General features: G+C 29.6%; 2 protein-coding genes across 2 annotated transcripts; one reads left to right on the forward strand and one right to left on the reverse strand.

Moving 5' to 3' along the window:
• Positions 1-6,390: 6,390 nt before the first annotated feature.
• Positions 6,391-7,740, forward strand: LOC125826280 (ethylene-responsive transcription factor CRF2-like). The gene has a single exon (XM_049505603.1). It carries the CDS (start codon positions 6,504-6,506, stop codon positions 7,518-7,520), a length of 1,017 nt encoding a protein of 338 aa, XP_049361560.1. The 5' UTR covers positions 6,391-6,503; the 3' UTR covers positions 7,521-7,740.
• Positions 7,741-22,702: 14,962 nt separating this feature from the next.
• Positions 22,703-23,035, reverse strand: LOC125826290 (uncharacterized). Its single transcript, XM_049505613.1, has one exon. The coding sequence runs from the start codon at positions 23,024-23,026 to the stop codon at positions 22,703-22,705; it is 324 nt and encodes a 107-aa protein (XP_049361570.1). The 5' UTR covers positions 23,027-23,035.
• Between the last annotated feature and the right edge of the window lie 1,569 nt (positions 23,036-24,604).

Below are 24,604 nucleotides of genomic sequence, written 5' to 3' on the forward strand. Positions count from 1 at the left end.
CTTATACTACATGAAAATAGAGAAATTATTTTTGAAACACGTTGGATTAAAAATATGACACACTAAAAGTAGCTGCCTCTTGAAACAAGTAGTTAAGGCTTAAGACAAAATAATACATATAGTTTGGACAATAATATACTCCAACAACCTTTATTGTTTTAATGAATATGAGAGGACAAATTAACAATAAAGTTTGTAGCAAAATTTATAGCAGTGTGTATTTTGTTCTCTTCCTTTTAATTAGATTCTTTTTATTCAATTAATAATTTTGCATATAGTTAATATATCTCTAATAAAACAAGAGGAATCAATTTTGATCAAATTTCACTGCAGTCTTTTCTTGAATCAACTTGTCAAGTGGGCAGTAATAGTTTAATTAGACTATAGCTTATAATGAGCATTCATCAATCCATGCTCTTTACTTAAAGACAATATGATGGTCAAACTTGTGCAAAATTCAATGTCTTGTTACACGTATTTGGATGAAAATATGGAAATTGATAATAAATATAATAGTTAGTATGTATGGTTAACACGTATTTTTTTTAATAACTGAAATATCTTTAAAGCTATTTTTTTTAAAAAAACATAAACTTAAAAAGTAATTTTACAAATATGGATGAACGATGGATTAAAATAAAAAGGCAATTAAAAATTTTGTTTTAGAAAAGTATTTTGGAGATTATAAAAGATATTAAGGATAAATAATATAGTAGATTTGGGTAAAATTAAAAATACTAACTGTAAAATTATAAGTTGATCATTCTCAATTTATAATTTTTAATTGATTTTTAATTTATGAATACTTTTAATGTTTATCAAACACGTAAATAAGTGACAAATACTTATAAGCTTAATCAAATAAACATTTTCGTACAATTTTTAACTCCTATATGTTAATCACGTTCCTGAACTAGAAAAAAAAACGTAGTAAAATTTAATAAGAATATTTTGCCCCTCATTGAGATATAAAAACAAATACTCAAAACTAAGCACTAAGTGATGATAAAAGGTCCAAATTTAAGTAAAGGACAAAACGGCAAATATTAATTATGAATTTAATTTTTAAACACCAAATTAATGGGGTATTGCCAGGCAAACTCAAAGGTTCCTTTTGTTTGATAGCATTAAAACACTTGATTCATAATAAAATCCCGTATAATATAATATAATATAATATAAAAAATACCAAAATTTAGCTATATTAAATTACGAAAAAATAAATATGTTATGTGAAATAAAAAGTGAAAACGTACAAAAGTATATATACGTGCATGAATTAAACTATTTAAAGACAAAATTACTTGAAAGGGAATAACTTAATAAAGACGTGTTAACCTTTATCTAAATTGTTACAAAAATTAAGTGCTAAAGAAGAAAAAGACTTGAATCAACTTTTTCATACATGTTAGGACAATTTTGTTTGCATCCAACTATTCTCATATTTACTAATTTTGGATTTGATTATGACTTTTTGTATGAATATATGACTCAAATCAAGTGGAATTTGGAACCATATTATAATTCTAACAAACAATGACTTGACAATAATATTCTCTATACAATCAATCATTTTAAATAGAATTTAATTTGAACATCTAACACGGTTTGTTTCTAACGGCCGCTCAAAAAACATTCTTAAATACCTTGTAAAGTTTTAAATATCATAATACTCGTATTAGAGTATAGTTAAATCACGATTTGAGCCAAATTTTTTTTTAATTTAATCCATATTGAGAGTAAAATGCTCTTTGCAAACCTAGCGCTTAAATCCAAAACCTCTATTAAGAATAAAGTTCTTACTGTTATACGATTGATGATTAATTAATCCATTGTTTTCAACTAGTCCAATAGATTCACTTCTTAAAAAACTAGTCATTTCCAGAAAATTAAAAGTATTTTACTATTTTACCCTTAATTAAATGTCTTCGACAAAATAAGTTACTCTTTAATGGTATAAAACTCCATATATTAAAATAAGGGTAATTTAGAAGAAAAGTATTAATTCTTGATTTTGAAAACACTACTTAAAACAAAAATAAAACACCACTAATTTTGAAATATATGAAGTACTTATTTGGCTCTTGTTAAAATTGATGAAGCACTTAGCAAGTTACAAACATCATGCATTTATTATTTGTTGTTGTGCATATAAAAGGTGGATTTAGAATTTTAATTCGATTTTAACCTTTAAATTTTTAACATTGAGTTCCCTGAAGTTGAAACTATTGAGTTCGAATAAATGCATTATCCGCACCCCTCGTACAAGCTTGATCAATCTTATTAATATCGAATTACTTTAAACTATTCCATAACTTAAAATTAACTTAACATCCTGATAATTGACTGATAAAATAATTACTTGTAGTGATTTGACCGTTAAAATTCGAAGTAGATATATAATGTTAAAGACAACTCCAACAGTACAACAAGTTCGATTTTTACTACGAAAGTGGAAAAAAATCACTTAATTTTAATCTGTCCTTATGTGAATAATTATGAATGATTAGCCGCTCTTAATTAAGAAAAAAAATATTAATTCTATAATTTGATTTTTAAAAAACAAAAATGATCAAATGAAACAAAGAGGAGACGGCTTTGTTTGTTTGATACGGTGTTAAGGAATGTTTGGAGTTTGTAGGTAATTAAGCAATAATCCAATAAGCTTAATCCGGCTAATTAAGTACACTAATTACTCTAATTCCTAGTAATCTCAGACAATTTTACTTCCCAAATTACTGCTACTTCACCCTCGTACTTACTTGATCATTTAATTTGTTCTTGTTCATGTTCCTGTTTCCTAGATTGTAACACTCATTTATGTAATATAATATGTGACACAGTTCGAATCGATACAAATAAATTAAAAAAGAAATTAAAGATGTTGAATGTATTCTTATTTTGGTGTGCAAAACAAGTGTCATATGCATATATCATAACTCATGATCATAACATCTAAATTCTAACTAATATATATATTTTATCTTTATCTTTATAGGTTGAAATATTGTTTTTAAATAGACCTTCAACTTAAAAGAAATGTAATCGAAGCAGAATTATAAGAAAAATATAACAACCAAATAACACAATATAAAGCACATGATAACACAACAAGTAATACAACACATAAAATAATAAGAGAACCTTACTCTTTTATATAACGTGAGACAACACTCGCTTTCTGCTACTAACCTTTTATATCATCGATTTGATTATCTCTTGTCTACTCACTTTTTCTTTTTAAAAAAATTCGCCTATTTTACCTCTCCTAACTAACTACTATTAATTATAACCAACTTTTCACACTTCTGAACTGCGTTTATAAAGTTTAAAGGATACCAAGTTACTTATTTTTGAATAACATATAGGAGTATGAATTAAATTCAACTTTTCTCCATTTGAAAAAAAAAAAAAAAAAAGTACCACTAGTAAGTTTATTACACGTTGCACCATTGGCTGAAGCTAGATACTCTTAGGCCGTTTTGTTTGAATCTGTTTATTTGGATGATCAAGAATCCAATTGTACGAAATAGATAAGTTTCACAGTCCTTTTCTTTTATTCCTTTTGATCAAACTTATCATTTCATTTTATCTTTTACAAAAATAAAAAATAAAAAAATCTTGGAATGTTAAAAACGTTCATTGAAATATCTGATTCTCAAGAAAAAATATCTATATGTGAAAATATGATATTTTGTAATCTTGAAAATGAGATAGGATATCTGCTATAATATATACATGTCACAAAATTTTATGAATGATATATTATCATACTCAAACTAAAAATCGTTAACTATATTTCTTCTTGGTTATGAAAAAATATATTTTAAGCTAGACTTTTCACAATAAAAGATCAAAGATCTATAAATATCAACATATTCTACGTTATAAATATAATGTATTATAGATGTTTATTTAAGTACTCTTATGATTTCTCGAAAAAAAAAAAACTTGCAATCAGATAAGTAACTTAGGCAAATAGCTTGTAACTAAGATTCTCGAAATGCTTTGAAGAAACATCCTTGGACTTATAATCTAACAGATAATTTACAAGTAACTCAATCATTGAGAGTCGCTCTTAAAAATCTTTGCATCAACTTCCTGAAATTATCGCATAACAAGTTAAATCAATTTATTTGTACATCGGTTTAAAATAAAATCTTTACATATTCCAAAGTTAACTTTTTTACTGTAAGTTTTAAAATATTTCATATTAAAAATTTAATTTTAGAAAAAAAGAAAAGAAAAGCCACATGTAATGAAAAGATTGATTATAAGAGAAAGTTGGTGACGATTGGGGAAACAGAAACAACTAAAAATTTGTACAGATAAGTGGAAGGGAACAGAGTCACAGTAAATAAATACTAATTAAATAAATAACATTAAAAAAACCAGAACTTTTATTTAAAATTTGTCCAAAAAACGAGGTTGCCTTCCCACGTTGTTCTGTTCCTAAGCTGGTGGTTAAAACTTTTAAAATTTATTGATTAAAATAAGTTTAAAACAAGTCAAGTGGGGTAAAAGATTAAACTTTTTTCTGTTTATAAAAGGCCTCGAGTCATTAAGCGCCAAATACAGAATAACGGAAATTATTAACAAAGGAACTATATAGTTAAATTGTTTAAATCCTGTAATCGAAGTAAATATTTCAGAATACATATACATTTACATTTCAGTGTAATTAAATCGATATAATAAATTATTTGAAGTTTGAATTCAAGTCGTCTTTATTAAAGCCTATTTTATTCCAATAGGAAACTTTCTTACCTATATCACCACCAAAAGGAAAATTTTTTAAAAATATAATGAGTTACTTGCCATTTTCCTAGAGTAATAGTTCATATTTTATATATTCAATTATCTTTGTTTTGTTTTTATTAATAAGGTGGCAGTAAAAAATATCTTGTGTGATAAAAAGACATTTAGATAAAGCTTTTGTTTTTGAAAAGTTAAATAGAACTTTTCACAGTAATTTAAGAAAAATCATAACCTGAAAATGCTATAAATAATAATTCCTCTGTTACTAATTATTTGTCACCTTTTGAATTGACACATTTATTAAAAAGTAATGATTGACATAGTGAATTTATTATTTTAACCCTATTAATGATGAAATGTATGCACTAAAAAATTAAAATTTTTAAGAAGTTCTATTTTTTTCAAAGGAATTAATTGACGTTACAATAGGTAAAAAGTTTTAGTCTTTTTTTATTTGTCAAAATGGACAAAGAAAAAGAGACAACTAAAAATGAAAAAATAGACAAATAATTAAAGAACAAAGGGAGTAGTACATAATATTACAACATATTAATTTTCCGTAGAGTATTTACATATTTTTTATTTTTCATTCGATATTTGGTATATCCAATCTAGATTCACTCAGTATAAAACTTATCAAGCACTCTCTAACAAGTATTTTTTCATATTCAAATCTCGTAAATAAGATTTCTAAAAATAAAAGAAAAACAACTTCATCAACTGGACCATCACGTCAATTGACAGTGAGCACCTAATACAAATAAATTAATGTTAATATGTGTGGTTAAATTTACTTTTAGTCAAAGATAGACTGACGTGGTAGTACTTAAACCATTTGACTGACTAAATTAACGGAACCGTCCGGTCCGGTATCACGTGACCCGAATCACAGTTTTCAAGGCTCACAAGTTTCCGCCCATTGCTACTCACCCTAACTTATCTACACCGTTAATTCACGCCGTTACTGGGTCCATAATCCACGTGTTGCCATCACCTTCCACCAAAAATGCGGCGGCTCGTAAAATATCTCAACCTCACTCGCCGGTACCTTACACCTCCGTTAGAACCCCACCATTAATCACATTTTTACTGTTTAATTAGTCTTAATTAATCTTGATTAATTATTTGGGTCTTTTCTTTTTTTTTTAACTGTTTCGACTAGAAGATCCTATATATAATAGGATTTCCAGTTGTTTCGGTCTCCACTCTCCACTCTAACTCTTCATCCTATACACTCAGTTCAATATTGTACTCTGTTTTCATTTTTTTCTCTGAAAATTTCACAGAATACTAATTTCTTCAGAAATTTTACTTCTTATAGCAAAGTGAGCAATTCTCCAAAACTGATTCTTTTTTTTTTTTTGCTCCTTTTATACGGTTCTGTCTGTCTCTGTTTTCTTCTGAAACTTTTTTTCTGTGTATTTTCTGCTTCTGGTGTTGCAGAACTGACGTAACCCATATTTTTTTTTGATATTCTTATCTTTGAAAAAAGATTTTGAAGCTCTTAATCTTCTTTTTTTCTGCTACTTTTTTGGGTTTAAAAGGGGTGGTTTCCAACACAATCAGTTCTTGAAGATTTTTGTTTTTTCACTTTTTCATACTAAAAACTGTTACAAAAGCTTGTGCCTTAAAGACCCTCTTCTCTCTTTAGTCGTCTTTGTTCGAAGAATCTTTTTCCCCTTTCTTACTTCACGCCCTCTCTCACACTTTCGCTTTCAATGCGAATCTGAGAAAATCACATAAAAATGGACCAACAAACCATGTTGTCTAGTGGGGTTAAGTATACTGAACACAGAAAGCAAATCACTATGGTTAGAGCATCAGCTCCGGCGAGTTTTACTGGTCGGAGGAGAGGCTCTAAGATGAATGCTGCCGGTCCTAGAGTTGTACGGATTACTGTCACTGATGCTGATGCTACTGACTCTTCAAGTGATGAAGGGGAACAGAGGTTTTATGGCCGTCAAAGAGTGAGAAAATTTGTAAATGAAGTTCGAATAGAGCAGAGCAGCAACTGTAATGGAAGTGTAAATGGGGTTTTGAGAAATGGGTCGTCGTCGGAAACTGCTCCCGTTGTCGCTGCACCACCAAAAAGGCGGAAGAAGAACGCCGGAGCAACGACGGCGGCGAGTAAGCTAAAAGTGAACAATGTTAAAAAGTTTCGCGGCGTACGGCAACGGCCTTGGGGTAAATGGGCGGCAGAAATCAGAGATCCACTGAGACGTGTACGGTTATGGTTAGGCACTTACGATACTGCTGAAGAAGCTGCCATGGTTTATGACCACGCGGCTATTCAGCTACGTGGACCTGACGCGCTCACAAACTTCGCCACTCCTCCGGCGACGAAAACCAGCTGCTCCGGCTACAACTCCGGTGAAGAATCCCACAACGATCAACGCTCGCCGAAGTCCGTTCTCCGGTGTGCTTCAACTTCATTTGATGAATCTCAGAATAACGAAGAAGCTGAAGCTGAGTCATTATCGATTTTACCCTCCGATATCAGGGACAAAAATGGCATTTCCATGTCGGAAAACTTCTGCGATTTTCCACCGTTTGAGAGTTTCATCCCCGACGATTTGTTTCAGTTCGAGAACCCGGTTACCATATCCGACTTGTTTGAACCGATTACTTTACCCGACTGCAATAACATGTTATTCGGGTCAAGTACTACTGATTTCGGTTTCGGATCTTCATCTTGGCCCGAAGAAGATTTCTTTCAGGATTTCGGAGATGTATTCGGGTCTGATCCGCTTGTGGCTCTTTGATTTCATCGGCAGTTTAATCGGCGATAGTATAAATGGTTTAAGATTCGTATTTTAAAATTTAATCTTGTGTTTAGTTTATTAGTTTTGTTTAAATTTGTTGATTAATGTGAGTGATTAGCGAGTAATTAGTAGTATTAATATGTAACAGCTCCGTCACATTAACGGTGATGAAGATGGATGAGATTTTGCGGTACAGTGTTGTTTTTGTGTTTTGTGCTTCTACTACTATTTCGTTAATAACAATAAACAATTTTAGCAATTGTTAATTATTCACTAATTATTCTTTTAATTGCAAATTAATTATTTTTGTTTTTATTTTTATTTTGGAGGGGGTGGGGGGGATGGGGTCTGATAAAGGCACGTGTACGGACACGTGACTTTAGTAGCAACAAGAATTAGGTGAAAGAATGAAATGGCATGAATGTTTTTAGCCTGCATTCACTCATGCTTAACCTGAACACATTCTCAATGCTTCAAATTTTAGTATTGGTTTCATTCGGCATTTGATATTTGTATTGAACATTTGAAGTTTTGACTAATTTGAACATGTATTGAACTCGAAATTTCTAATGAAGAGTCACAAAGACTATATAATTAATCTTCACAACTCTAATGTATTTGATGATTACATATACTTATCTTAGAGTTTGACATAATAGTACAAACCTTTTTTTATATGTATATAATAAGTTCAACTCATCACTATATATTTTATTCTAATTCAAATTCAAAATGCCTTTATGTAAAAATGCTCACACAAAGAATTAAATGTATGAACTTTTTACCTAACTAGTTGTGCTCCAAGATTAGTTGAATGGGAAAGACGTATATTTTTTTACCAATAAATGTAGGATGAAACTTTTGGTACCACAAACCATAGAATAGACGACAGTATAAGAGTTTTGGTTTTGGTTTTTCCACGTTGCATTTCAAGATTCACAAAGCATTTGTACTTATGACTTTCTATTCATTATTAACCAACTAATACACCTTTTTGTCCGTGATTAAGTTTGGGATAAATTTAAAAGATTGAGTTTATCGAGTTTAAGTATTTAGTTGGCAAAGTCGTGAGTAGAAGGGTTCAGTTGATATTCCGAGCCAAGCGCAAGAACCTTCTAAGTCATTCTATCTAAAATTTACTCTTGTAATCAGTTAACGGTACAAATTTATTTTAAGATATTTCGAAGTAAATTTATACCTTCAATCAAACACAATACAAATTTTTCTTCTAAATTTAATTTTTAAATATCTCAACTTATCTCACGTACTGAAATATTCTCGGGGAATTGTTAGCGGGATTATAACTCTACACTTGAGAATGAAAGATGGATTTGCAACTATACTACTATTGTAGTTTCTTTGTCTACATTCTTTATATTTGTTTATATTTTTATGGTTTTATTAAATGATCTTTTTAGTTCAATTATACAATAATTTAGTATAGCGTTTAATTAATCATGTAAAGCAAATATCAAGAAAGCGGGACAAATAGGTCACATGTGTACATTAGAATTATTAATTGTAATATAGCCTTTTAACATAATGTTTGTAGATATATAAATACCAGTCCACACAAATTAAAACGGCATGTATGAGTTGTAAAAGGACTTAACTAACTAAATGCCACACAACAGTACAATTATTTTATTAGTGAGTCTTTAGTTGATCGCACGGATTAACTGATTAAAAATAATTGATAAACATTTGAAATTAAACACAATAAATGTCAAAATTAATACTTAGAAGTATTTGTTTACATAAAAAGGGACGATTAACAAAGACAATTAAATTGCAAAATGTTACGTTAAACAAAAAAATCTTATAATAACTTGTAAAATTACAAGTTGGGATTGACCAACTTATGACTTTTGTCTGAGTTTAGCTTATGATTTTTTTTAGTTTATCTAGTATGTTACTCATTTGACTAGTTTGCCTTGTTTTAGTTTAGTAAATACTCTTGTTAGTTTTGACCAACTTATAAATTAAAATCTTTATCTTCATTTAGTAAAGTATTCTTGCTAGTTTTGACCAACTTATAAGCTTACCTCGTTGTCCTAGTTTAGTAGTTGATTTTCTTATATTGTCACTACATTAATTTCTCTTCTAATTTTACACCTATAAGTAACATCTTCTAATGAATGAAGGAATAATTTGTTGAAAAATGAATTGTGATTTTTGATATGAAATGTGGTCAGTAAGACAGAAATTCAGTTAGAGAAACACAAAATAATATTGTTGGAATTATAGGAAAATGAGGCAATAATTGTATAGGTTGACAACATGTTTGTTTGGGACAGAAGAGATTTCCATTTTATCCTCCAAAAATATGAATTTTGTTTTCATTTTTTTCTTCAGGTGATGATTCATTGGGACCCTTTTCTCATGATTATGTCCTTTTCCTCAAATTAGCAAATTTTATACACACAAAAAAAAAGTAAACCACTATAAAAAGTTTAATTTATTTTTGTATACAAATATAAGGAGTTTAACAAATTTTCTCCAAGTAATTATAAGGAGTTTCAATTTTCATATATGTTGTTTTAAGTATAATTGTAAACTTATTTTGATCTTGGATGCGATATATGATGTATCTGATATATATGAATGTTATTAATGTGTTTAATGTAGAGTGATATAAGACATTAGGATTCAAATATAGAGGAGAGATGTAGTATAATTATTCCGTCTTCTCCTTATTCCCTGTCCCCTTTTTATTCACAATAATAGAATCACACATGATAATTCATATGACATTTATATAATTCTCATACATTAAGTTTAACAATTTTTTGTAGAAGTGAAAAAGGAGTTTTATATAAATGGTTTAAGTACTCTAGCAAGTTCATTTTGATCTTAAACACAATGTATTAATAGAAATCTGAAATACCACCACGAACGCTATTGTATGTAATATACTAAGATATATTCTTTTTAGTGCCAACATGCCATTCATACATAGAAAAAAGATATAAGATGATTATTCCATATCTTCTCCTTTTTTTCCTCTTCCCTTTCTATTCACAATAATAGAATCGCACACAAAAATCACTATGACACTTTAATAATATATAGACTATAGTCATACTCATACATTAAATAACAAATTTCCAAGAAGTCATGATCATAAAAAAGTTTCATATATATATAAATGGTTTAAGATTACTAATTAAGTTCGTTTTGATCCTAAACACAATATATTAGGCATATAAATGACCACGAATATATGTTATTATTATGTCTTCATGCAATATGGTGAGGCATCTTTATTTTTTCGTGCCAACATGCAATTCGTACATAGAGAACGAAAATAAGATGATTATTCCATCCTCTCCTTTTTCTTCGATCTCTTTTGTATTCCTTTTCCCAAAAAATCAATGAAGAAAGGAGATATATATAAGATGATTATTCCATCTTCTCCTTTTTCGCGATTCGCTTGTTATCTTTCTCGATAAAAAAAGGAGTATACGAGAATTTCAAAAAACAGTTAACTTGTTTTGTAAAATCAATATCAAACTCAACATGGTAATAAGTGGTCCTATGATGAGCTGTTATTGATTCAAAAATGACAAATTTTTGGACAATCAACTAGGCCTCTCTCTGTTGTTACACTGCAACACCCAAACAGACCCTTCTGCATCACAAAAAAAAAAAAAAAAAAAAAAATTTTTTTTACAGAATTAAAATGTATATATTGCCCACATATTATCAGACAAAATCCAAGAATAACATTAATTACAATTTTTTTGGAATATTTGTTTTATTTTTCTCTTAAATGACCAACAAATTGACAGCAAATCCAACTTTCTATAAAGAACCTAACACAACAAAATGTCCCTCTCATTTTCTCCTGATTTCTGCCTGAAGAAAATCAGCCTTTTTCTGATTATTATCTTTCTTAAATATTTTGTGAAATCTTACAAGATTTATTTTCAAAAAAATGGAGCATGTGAATGAGGGGTCCAATTCAAGTTCTTAGTAAATAGAACAATTTCAGAATTTTTAAATAAATAAATAAAAATATATAAACCAAATGTTGCATGACCAGCACGTAGGTGTTCAAAATTCTATGATCGAGTCTTTCTAGCCCCTCTGAACATCTTTTTTCTTAATATACTAAATAGAGCCTCTCTAATCGTTGAAAAGTGATGAATGTCTTCTAACAACCATCCCTAGGTACGGGTCGTAGATCATATCATTCTTAAGAAATATTAATCTACATGTATAGAAAGACGATCTCCTAGATATACAAATAAAATAGATGTTCAGATTGGGCTGATTGCAAACACTCATCTGCATTCTTAAAGGCTTAATCCTATTCCGATTCTCCTTTCAACATTAATACGTTTCTCGTTTATTTATATAGATAGAATAGATGTTCCTATCTCTTCCTGCATTAGTACGCTTCTCATTTAATGTCATCACGTCAAATTAAAATAAAGTATAGACTCAAGCGATCAACACGATGAAGAATATCGTCCAAGAAAAAGAAAAAGAGAAAAGGGGAATTGTGATATTTTTATTGGAATAAAGGGGGATATATATTTTGGTTGGTCTAGAGTGTTTATAATTTATATTTTGAAAAGAAGCAAAAAAAAGAATAGGAAGGGACCTACAGTTAGTAGTATCCTCTGAGGTTTCTAGCCTTAGCACCAATTTGCCTCTTAAAGACATCAATTTGCTGGCAAAAGTCATTTTCTTTAGAAATTCTATAGTATCTTTGTTTTGGGTCCCAGAAAATCTTGTAGAATAACAAAGTGAATTTTCCATCTTACTACTACTTGCATTGCTTCTATAATTATTATTATTACACAAATTTCCATGACCTTCATGACTACTTTATGTCTTTTGTGTCTTTCTCTTTTGATGATATTTCAATTTTGAATACTATTGTTAAAGTATTGTTTCCTTGCTAGGTCACTAAGATATATAGGCTCTCTTACCCTACATTGCTTAAAATGATTTGCTAATCATAAACTACTACAATAATATATATAGTGTAATCCCACAATAAGTGAAGCCTGTATGGAGAGAATAGTTGGATAGGCAGAGGCGGAACTAAGTGGGTTCATGAATTTGGATGAATCAGTAGTTTTTCCGTAGACCCTATATTTGTATTAGAAAATTAAATAAATAGATATGTACCCTTAACAAGTTTGATTGATGGCTTAGTGGTAAAAAAAGGGTCGTGGAAATGCTCTCAACGCTAGTGTTGGGGTTTTGAACCTTCACTATGTCAACAAAAGTCTCCCTTTTTTTTTTATAAAAAAAAGCATGTTTTCCAATATTTTTTTTCTGTTATCCTAAAATTTAGAACCTCTAAACTCCTAATCATGACTCTGCCTATGTGGATAGGTTGTATGCTGACCTTATCTCTAACTATCTTTATGAGATGGAGAGATTGTTTTTAATGATAGATTCTCGGCTCAAAAGTAGTCTTACATAAGTGTAGCGGGAGCTCCTAAATAGTAGTCAAATTGTTTTCTAATTTAGGTGACATACTTTATTTATAGTCCATCTCAAAAGAAATGATATTTTTCTATATTTTCTGTCTTGTTTTAGATTACAAATTTCAAAAATCAATCTTTTTTCATAAACTTTCATGTCCAAGCAAACAATGCTATAAAAATTAAGACAGAGGAAATATATATTCTATACATATACACAACCCAAGGATGCTCCAAATATAGTATGATATTGTTCTCTTTATACTTCAAATTTTCTTACACAAGTTTTAATAATATAATCGTTTCTACCTCAAATCAATTATTACATGACTCAATCACCAGATTAATGAGCTTATATTAGATTTTTTATTCACGTTATTCGAGTATTTATAACGATAGAAAGCCCAAATACATAGGAGTACATATTTCTTTAAGTCATACGCATGCTTTCTAAACATTTATCTCAAAGTCTCAAATCTCATCTAATATAAAAAAAATATAACACTAATGTTTTTAATTAAAACAAAACCAACAAAAAAAAAGTAGTTAAGCGTGAGTTACATTTACGCCAAATTAAATTAAAGGTGTGCTTTGGCTGTTTCCACGCTTCAAAATATGACTTCCTTTTTCTTACTTTTTGACAAGTATTGATATTTTCGAAACACAATTTTTTTTTTAATTTCACTAGAAACTTCTCCCTCATTCACACCAATTACTAAAAAGATATTGATATCCCAACATAACTCGTGATAGTTATCTTTGTTTCAAATTTATAACGATAATAATAACATATTCAGTACTTCATAATAATTCCAAAAGCAGAGTTAACGAGAGATAGGGTATACGCTGACTTTATCCTTTAAGTATTTTTTAAGACACTCGATTCAAAAAAAAAAATGAATGTATGTGTATAGGGGCGGAGCTAGGCTTTTGTTAGGGGATTCATCCGAACCCCCTTCGACGGAAAATTTTACTATTTATACATAGTTAAAATTATTTTTTATGTATATATAATAGATGTCGAACCTCCTTCAATTAGTTTGTGTGTTTAGTTCTTTAGATATTGAACTCCCTTATTAAAAGTTCTAGATCCGCCACTTTTAATGTGTCTACTTATTTGTGTGAGATAAGAACTGGTTTGTGTTATGTCACATAGGATCAATGTGTGTACTTATTCAACTTTATACACGTTTAAGTGTTTTTTTTTTATGTATATCCAAAGTTAAAGAACATAAATGTCAATTATGTCAAATTGAAAAGGCTTAATTAATTAAAAACAAAGGATACATAATCAAGGTTAAATTTTCCAAATCATGAGGGTCCAAGAGGAATCAGTTAAGAGTAGTGGTCAAAGAAAGATTCTAAAAACTTTACAAAGATTGGAATCAGAGAGAGTCAGCAATAAAAAAGATCTTCTTCGTTTTTGCTTAAAAGATACACCTTGTATACCTCAACGGACCATAGTGAGCCACTTCCCCCATCCGCTGGTGGAGCCAAGATTTACGGTAAGGGGTTTAAAATCTGTAGAAATTGACACATGAAGTAGCGAAGTGGGTTCGACATCTACTATATATACCTAAAAAAATATTTTAACCATGTATAAATAATATAATTTTCCGTCAAAGGAGTTCGGATGAACCCCCTTATACTAAGCTGGCTCCGTCCCTGCGGCCCCACCTCCACCTTAAGTGTTATATTTGAAATTTAATCTTTATGAGTTTAAATCTAAAAAAAAAAATGTTAACGTTGAATCGATTATTTATTTTAGAAATGAATCATATCTACTATATATTTTGTAACTTTTTTTTATATTTGTGTATATATATTTAAATTCCAAATCAAAGTTATTGAATTCAGATAAACTCGATATTACGCAACTGCCTCAGCTCAAGTCAGCTGGTCCCGTAAAATCATGAGGCACCCCCACTTGGTATAATTCAGCCACTGTTGCTGAAAACAATACTACCAATTGCGGCGGCAGAGCTATTTTGCGCAGGGTGAGTACTCTGTACTATAACTATTTTTAATTTTTTTTAAAAATTTTGTTGTTGGGAGTTTAAAAGAAAAAAAAACAACCTAATAATTTAGGAATTATTTTAATGATATGGGTGTTTTGGGCAATATTATGTGAGTTTGGCCCTAAGCAATTGATATGTTGGATTGAATTAGCTAATAACAATAATTATAGTCAATGATTCGGCGAGACGAATATGAAAATGACAGAATAATAGTGTGTAGGACTTGGATTACTATCTTTAATTAGTCGTAAGGTGGTTTACTATCTTTATCCATAGTTATACCTGCAAGATTTGATGACTCGATATAAATATCACACAGTTAACAAAAAACACATACGTTTTACCCAAATCGAGCGTGGAAAACAAAATTTTACCTTCTCACTATCAATATTTTTAACCCTGGTCACTAGATAGCTACAAAATCCGGTTAAACACATGAATACATATATTATACATTATATAAGAATATTTTTAATCATATATAAATAGTATAATTTTTACGTAGAAGAACCACTTGATTCTACCTGACTCCCGTCCCGTCAAGTTGGGCAGTACTTGGGCAGAAGTCACGAAATGGTAATGGGGAAAAATAGCAAATAGCAAGTGCCCATTTGCCCTTTCCGTCCTTTGTAAGGGCAACCCCTCTGCTCTGTCTGCATGCCCATGGTCCCTCACTGCCCCAAATGCTCTTTTTATAAATAAAATAAAATAAAAATAAATCTTTTTTGTTTTTCGAAAAATTATATTTAACAAAACTATATTGAATCTCGAAAGGAGATGGTTGATCGCGGCTTCCTTCTTTGAGGCTTTACGCTTGGACAGAAAAAATAGTCTCTCTATTATTATAAGATAGGGATAAAGCTGATAAAATTGATATCCCACATCAATAAGGAATGAGATTCCTAGATTACTTATATGTATTTGAGTTAAGCCAAATATTCATTTAATAATGTACATGCTATTTGTGAAATCGTCCTCGATATGTTATTATTGTTGTATGTGAAAAAGAGTTAGAGATTCAATTTTTGTCGGTTATAGATTGGTCTGAAGAATAAAAATTGACTTTCTTAATTAATACATATTCCTCGATAGCTTAATGATAAAGATGGAACGATCGCTCTACAAAAATTCAAACCATTAACATAATGGCCCTTCGATTATTCTCTATGAACTATCACATCGAATGTTCCTTTAGAACTATGTATAATCATCAACTTGAAGTGGTGGTGCTAGTATATAAATAGGTGTTTGGACGTGAATTTATTGATATTTCGAAATAAAATATATTATCTACGTTTCAATTGACAAATTCGAACTTATAGAGATGTTAATAGTCATGGAATTATCAATGGTACAACCTAGATTTTTTAAACTTCACTAGTTAAAAAACACTAAAACAAACGTGTATTATTGTTGTATATTTTGTCCACTTGATGTCCCTTTTGAGGAAGAAAAAATAATTTAATTCACGAACCAAAAAAAAACATAAAAAGTGGTCCACTATGTAATATGCATGAACTTTAATTAAATTTTAGCAACAAAGGAAGAAGGCATTCATGTGAAATATGTATGGAGGTACTATTATGGAGTACTATATATTGGTATAAATAAAATACTTTATTGGTGGAATTTTTTTATTTTTACATTCCTCTATTTCAATTTCTATATCTAAAAAATAATAACATTTCTATAATTAGTAATGATTAACTTTAAATATCCATTAGTGACACCAATATTTAGAACTTATTTTAGAATACAAATTTCAAAATATTTTTCTTTTTTCTTATCGTGTTTTTTTTCTTTTACTTGGATTTGATGTGTTTTTGAGCTGAGAGTCTATCTACCTCCATGAGGTAATGATAAAGTTTGTGTACACTATACCCTTTCAAGACCCCACTTAATGAAATTTCATTGAGTATGTTGTAGTTGTCGTTGGTTCTTTCTTTCTTAAATTCAGTATCAAGTCAAGCTTCATCATATAAATGAGATTGAGGAAATAAATTTTTTCGCGGAATAACAATCCACGTGTCAACCAAGGGTGAGTCCATTTGCGGCCACTGTATGGGTAAAATACTAAAGGCCATTGTTATGTGTCTCTTCATGCAATTTGGCTACTAAATAAAAGGCTGTTTTTTAAAACCCAATTTCTGTACAAGTAGGGCCCAATATGTCATTCTCACCCACCGACAAGAAAGTGATGGGTCGGAATGTAAGAAATCTTTGGGCTGATTTCTTAAAACAGGCCCAGACCCAAAATAAATGATAAGATCTGCGTACATTCTGTCCTCGTAAATCTCTATAGAACTACATAAGGTATGTTATACTATTATGAGTATATTCAAAAGAATCTTTTAGATCGTAATTTAAAATATTTATAAATTACAACAAAAACAATACTCAGTGTAGTATCATAAAGTGCGATCTGATATACACAGATCTTATCCTTACCTTATAAAGGTAGATAAATTATTTTCGAGAGACCTTAAGCTCAAAGATAAAAGAAAATCTATAAATTACAATGTAAAGATTGTTTGTAAAATTGAGGACTGTAGACACATAAAGAGGCATGATATTTTTTATGATAATAAGTACAAAATGGGCTAAATTTAATATATTCACGCTTCACATGCCGAAACTTGGCCCACTTATTGTGGGCCTCTTTATACAAACACACTTTGTAGCAAAATTTTCAAATATCATGCTTTTGTATGGGTTATCAATAAAATGCTTATAGGATATGTTTTTCTAATGAAAAAGTCAAAGGATATAGTCAACTCCAAAATCAATAGTTTTCATTGGAGCAACTCAAAGTTTTTTCCTGATTTTTCACTCGATATTTGATACTCGATTTGGGACTTACTAATTCAATTCGCACCGGACAATCCAAGTTGTAGTATGAATCCCACTTTTGAATTACTTGATTGCTTGGTCATGTATCCCATGAAACAATAATAATTAAGTTGTGGTCAATTATATGAGTTCTCATTGTTCATGTCACTCTAGATAAACCATCTAAGTCTTATTATTAAAATAAAATAAAATAATCTAGTTTACTATAATTTATTTAGATTTTTATCAGCATATTATATTTGACATTCCTTGAAAGACTAAAACATAATCTCAACTAATTGGTATAATGACATTAAATTGCAAGTTGGAGCAATTTGGGCTTAAAATACACAAATGTAGGATGAAAGCCCAAGTCCACATTTATGGGCCTTATCTGAAACACCTAATACAGGCCCACAAACAAAAATACAGAATATCCAACATCTTTGCATAAATATTACTAGTTCGAATAATGATCTAATCACCATTGTCAATATTTGAGTTTCCTTTCTCCTATATTAGTTTTTTTTTTCTTTTCTCAAGTTTATAACTTCATGTATTACATAACATCAACAAAAAAAGAGAATAAGGCAAAAGACTGTATTCAAAATGTGTGTCAAGCTGATCCATACATCATAATAAAAATTTTATGATGGAATTGGCCATTGTAAAGATGATCAACATTGGCTAATAACTAAAAAAAAAAGATCCAAAAAAAATTGTGGAAATACATGGATTTTGTTGAAAAATCTCAAAGCAAATTAATAGCTTGTCAAAAGTTAGAATGAAGATGACAAAATTTACATGTCCTAGCAACACAATATGACAACAACCTTATATATATTTCATGTATATGTCAAAATAATAGGCACTGACAAAATTAATTAATCATCTTCACCAAAATACAATTAATAATTAATTAGACACTAAAGGGAACATCAACTTAGTGAATGAAGTATGTAACTGCCAATGCTAACAACATTAATACGTATGCAATCCCTTGGTCAATTGTTGTTCCTGAACACAACAATAAAATTAATTAGCTAAAAACATATTAGACTATTAAATAATATTAATTAGCTAAAAACATATTAGACTATTAAATAATCTATAATTATCTCATGAGTGACATGGTTATGTAAATAGGACAGCAAAAAAAGTATTATTTTTCCCAACAGAGTAAAAAAAATGGTAATAAGTGCTTCTCCCAAGCTATATTCAAATTTAACAAATATTGAATATCGTCTGAAAAACAAAAATATCTCATTCTAAAAGGCCTATGTTACCAAGAATATAAAACAAAAATATTAGGCTGCCTAATTTGGCACAAGAATTCTGGTGAACATCATGTTCACCAATATCATTTCTACCAAAACATAATTATATGCAAAGAACATCTAAGTCGAACAAAAAGATACTAGAATCGATCGATCAACAAATTTAAACTAACAACAAAACAACATATTTTTTGTGGGATTCAGATTTGAAGTTTATGAGTTATTATCATTATGACACATTAACATATAGTAATTTCTTATTATACATTCAAGCTACAAACAAAATTTATCGAATTCTAGTATACTCAAAGACGATTCAGTTCAAAATTCTAAGTTTATGAATTTTTACAAGAACCTTAAGTCAAATGTGCCATAATAACGGGTTTAATCATATAAAAACTAAACATGTATAGAAAATTTGGACAAAAATTACTAAATTCACGTGAACTCATAATAAAGCTGTTATGACAAAAAAAACATACCATCACTTGTCGGAGCAGGGGCCGGAGCATAAGGCTGTTGGGCTTGAGCAGTAGGCAACAAGATGGAGAAAATTAAGGCAAATGCAACAAAGAAGTCAACCATCACCTTACTAGAAGAACCATTAATCGCCATTGTTAATTAATTAATTATTAATTAGTAGTAATTAATATATTTCTTCAACTCTCTCTGCGAACAACTCTTTATCTTGTAAGATTTAAAAAAAAGAGCTTTATTCGCAGAGAGAGCGAAAGAAAAAATGTATCAAAACGAAAAGAGATTTTTCACTTCAATTTCACAACAAATTTTCAGAAATTGTTTTGAAAAATTGTGATTGATGAAAAAGTTTGAGATATGAAAATGTAATTTTGTTTTATAATAATAAGTAATATTTTTTTTAAAAAAATAATTTGGATGAATGAACTAAAAAATCGGTAATTGAAGAATGTGGGGCTTGCCAAATGTATTGCGAGGGAAAAAGTCAGCTAACTTATTATTAGGTTGTTATCTATTCTCTACCCTTAGTTGGCGCCATATTCGTTGGCCTTTGCATCTTTCCACATTTTAGCATTGGATCTGATCTTAACTGGTTGTATTATTGGGCCTGCCGCTTGGTCTGAGACATATCTATTTATTTTTTTTAGGTCCAATTGTGGGCTCAATGTTTTGGGTCTTGTGGACTCTTAATATTTTAGGTCATCAACTCTTAAAATGATATAAAAGGTCATTTTTTTTTGGATAAACAGTATAAATTTTACTAGTTTATGAGTAAATACTTTCTTTCACGCGAGTTTTTAATATTATGAAATTTGTTAGAATTTGGATTGTGGAGATGAGTTCAAAATTAGTGCAATTTATTTAGTTGGCCTAAAGCCAAAAATAAATTTGATGCCTAACTTTTAATAATTTTTTTATTATTGGGATTCAAAGTTATTTCTTTCTTTTTAATAAAAAAAACTTTATTTTTTCTATGGTCTTAAACTATATATATCAAAATATTTTGTAATCTTGTGGTGTTAAACATATCATGTGGAAGTTAAATTTAAAAATTGACCACCAAAAAGAAACATTCTTTAATATTTCGAAAGAAACTAAAATATGACAAATAAATTAAAAAATATAGTATATTTTTTTTTTGTTAAAAAAACTTATAATAATTTTATTATTATGGCCCTTCGAATTTGGCGGCCTAAGACGTATGCCTCATTTTTATAAGCATTGAGCCACCCTTGTATACAAGTGGATTCACATGTATTTGACTATCTCGCTCGCCTCTTTTCTCATATATCTATATTTCAGAATATATCTCATATTCCAGATCATACAAGAGTGATTTACATGTATGTGGGATACATAAACTATCTCACTCGCCTCCCTCCTCTCTTGCTCACCTCTCTCCCTATTTCAGTGTATCTGATAGCAAAAATACATGTTTGTTTTTATATCATTGGTGGTTCAAGATATACATACAGAGACTTTGATTAATTGACTGTTGATAGTAGCAAGTGCCGTGCTTGTTAGGCATATATATTGGTATATAATTGGTGCATATGCATGAACCATTTTAAACACCTAGGAAGAATATTTTATTATACTCACAGCTAAGAGAGTCAATGGAATTGAATTGAATTGAATTTGTATAGGCTAAAATAGACCGAGTTAATAAATGAACAAGTCTAAATTAATCCATTCAAAAGTTACGTGAAATGAAATAAGTTTTAAAAGAATCGTAATTCAACCCGACCAATTTTTACTAAGTTGAATTGCCTCAAGTGGATATAAGTAGCTATGATGTAATTAATATTGCAAGTACATAGCCACTCATCAATCGTGTTCACTCTCTGATCATATATGCAAAAAAGTCAAGCAATTTGCTTCTACAATAAATTGCATGGGAAACAATTTTGCAGTTAATTTACATTGCTAGGTTTGAGAATTGAAATATATAAAAAAAGAATATTTTAATTATATCTTAGGAATGGATACGTGAACCTCATAAGTAGAAACATGAGCTGTGATAGAATGATTGAGATTGCTTCACTTTTAATCAGAGATCTCGACTTTGAGTCATTGAAAATAAAAAATAAAAACTTATTGAGAATATCATCCCGACCCAAAAATAGGCCTTTTCTAATACTTTCGTTAGGATATGTCCAACTAGACAAATAATATATATTGGACTTTCATATTGATTGAGGTTATTAGTGATATTGATATGAATAACCTTACTTTATGAGCTAAGTTTTAGAATTGAGTTATTTATACGTTTTAAGAAAGTTTGTTTTTTATTATGAAAGACAGATTTATCCGTATATTTTGCTGCCCAAGTTGAGCCTGCATATTATTTTATCAAACATAGATTGTAGTTAATTATTTTATATGATATTGAACAATTCTCGTCCCGCAAACTTGCTTTTGGTTTGGAGTTAGTTCGAAGTTATAGTTTTCTTTATGCATATGTTACATCGGCAACCAATCGATCCAATTAATTCAAGATTCAGCCGTAATTAAATTGATTGAATATCGAGCTAACACGATACTTATTTTTTATTACTCAATATTGCCTCATGGACACGACAAAGGTACAACGTATAGTACTTGCAATAAATGAAAGAAAGAAAAAATATCTATCCAATGGATTCAGATGAAGTAGTCAATATTGTAGATTGTACGTGGTTGCAAAACCTTACCACAACTACATGCAATATTATTTTCATAGTTAAGAAATGGCAACTCGTTACGAAATTTATCGCTAAAGTTAATCTGGATTATTTGTTTCCAATGGGGACCAAACACTAAATAAAAAAACCAAAAAGAAGTAAACCCCTTGCAAATGTATAGCTACACTGATAATTCTTTCAAAATTTATTCAAATTACACCATATATAGTAAATTAAATTAAAGAAACCTTAATCTAGGGATAAAATATAGTAAGAGAGGAAATTAAAATAAAACACTACTAATGTTCCTATAGGATACATTATGACATATCGCATTATTTCAATAATAATAAAACCATGACTATGATCATAGTTCAATATTACAATTTCTAGTCGAATTCACAATTTAAATTTAGTAACGTTCAGTTGAACCTGCAGAACTCGTCCCAGAATATTCCGAATCATTCAAAGTGCTTAAGTTTGGCTAGGCCAAAGGAAAGCTCCCATAGCAAACTTCCTCTTGTGATTAACATCTCCGATCACCGGTAGTCCATATTGTCTGAGAAGGCAATCGAGTTTCCACATCGGCATCGTCTCGTAATCGGATTTTTTGTACCTTGGATAGTGCAATGGCATCTGAAAATTACTACTAGTACAAGTACTAGAAGTGTAACATGATTTCGAATTTTCGATTTTGACTTGAAGTTGAGATTGATTATTTTTGTTTTGGTTCAAAGAAAACATGGTTGTTGTAGTATATGAAGGGTTATTATAAGAGCAAGCACCACTTCCACTCATGATTCTTTTTCTTTGTGATTTCTCAACATACATAATGTAGTCCTTTTATAGCCAATATATCTAGGATGAGGCCAGTTATCACTCGAAGACCAAGTCAGAGACTACTAGGCATTTTACTGACGGATACAATTGGAAACCTTATAGTATATTAAATGAATAATGAATGTTCTATGAGCTACTTTATTAATGACATAGCCTTATAGTCTTTTTTTCAAAAAAGAGTGAATGCTTTGTGATTTGTTTCATGTCTTTCGTTAGCATATCAACTTATACATGCTTCTAGTGTTATTTTTTTTGTTTCAAATATATCCCTAAATAATTTAAAAGATCAAATATGCTCCTTTTAAATAAATTTCTAAGAGATATATTTTGACCTTTTTAATTAAGTCCTCAAGTGCATGCTTCCAACAAAGATTAGCATATATTTACGAGTAAAGGAATAAAAATTGCACAACTCTACAAAATTGGACGTTCAATTTATTTAGTCAGATATCATAGGGACTAAAATTAGAATTTATGAATACCTAAGCGACCAAAAGTGAAGTAACCCTATGTTAAATATTCCTTAGGTAAACTAGTAATACATCTAGAATCTAGTCGGATTTAAATCATGTGAATGAAATTGCTTTTGACAGAAAATTCGTTTAAAAAAATGAGAAAAACAGCTAAAATTGCGGAAACATATTTAAATAAGCCCCAAAATAAACGGAATTGCGTTAACAGCCATTTTCATCTCTGAAATCCAAAAGAAACAACTTTTCCATTTTCTTGATCAGGTTGGCAGAAAAAAATGAACAAAAAGAAACCAAAAATCTTATAAGAATAAACCTTAAAAATACATTGGTTCTTTTGTCATTTTTTAAAACAACCTATAATTTGTCACCCTTGGTAATTTTAAATTTTATGTTACCATAGTCACATATAATTTGGATACTTTTTTTCTGAAGATTTTATTACCAGAAAGTTGGTTTCTTGATCAGATAAAAAAAAGGGTTGGTGCTGAATTTCTATTAGATTCATCACAATCTAATAGAATTCAGCATTTTTCCTTGTCCAAGTTGCAAAAATCCAGCTCAATTTTGCCTATTTTGTAGTCGGTACGCGTTTTTCATTAATTCCCTGATTTTTTTTGGCTTCATAATGTTTAGATAAGACGTATTTCGTTATATGAAACAATGATGATTCATATAGCTGACCGCCCCAACCTCAACTTGTTCAAGACTTAGACGTAGTTGTTGTTAATTTGATTATATATGTGTGAAGCTTCACATGATGCAATTTTCTTGCTTGTTCTACTTGCAATAAATGCTAAATTAGTTTTTATGTCATGATGAATTACAATTAATGGTTCAACATACCTTATTTTTGGATGTTCATATGCTTTCTCATACAATGAAATTTCTACTAATGTTGCTCTACTTTCAAATATACCATCAAACCTCTTTATAACAACGTTGTTTGTCCCAATATTTTAGGTTGCTATAGCAAAATGTTGTTAGTCCCATAGAAAACATGGTTGTTATAGTAAAATGTTAGCGATGATTGTTATGGAGAAGTCTGACTGTATTTAACTTTCTT

This window comes from Solanum verrucosum, unplaced genomic scaffold, assembly GCF_900185275.1.
Source record: "Solanum verrucosum unplaced genomic scaffold, falcon-dt-bn FXZP01000060.1, whole genome shotgun sequence".
NCBI lineage: Eukaryota > Viridiplantae > Streptophyta > Magnoliopsida > Solanales > Solanaceae > Solanum > Solanum verrucosum.

What these genes read in the sequence shown, in the direction of transcription:
- LOC125826280 (XM_049505603.1), top strand. Translation starts at nt 6,504, where the DNA reads ATGGACCAACAAACCATGTTGTCTAGTGGGGTTAAGTATACTGAACAC.
- LOC125826290 (XM_049505613.1), bottom strand. Translation starts at nt 23,026, where the DNA reads ATGAGTGGAAGTGGTGCTTGCTCTTATAATAACCCTTCATATACTACA.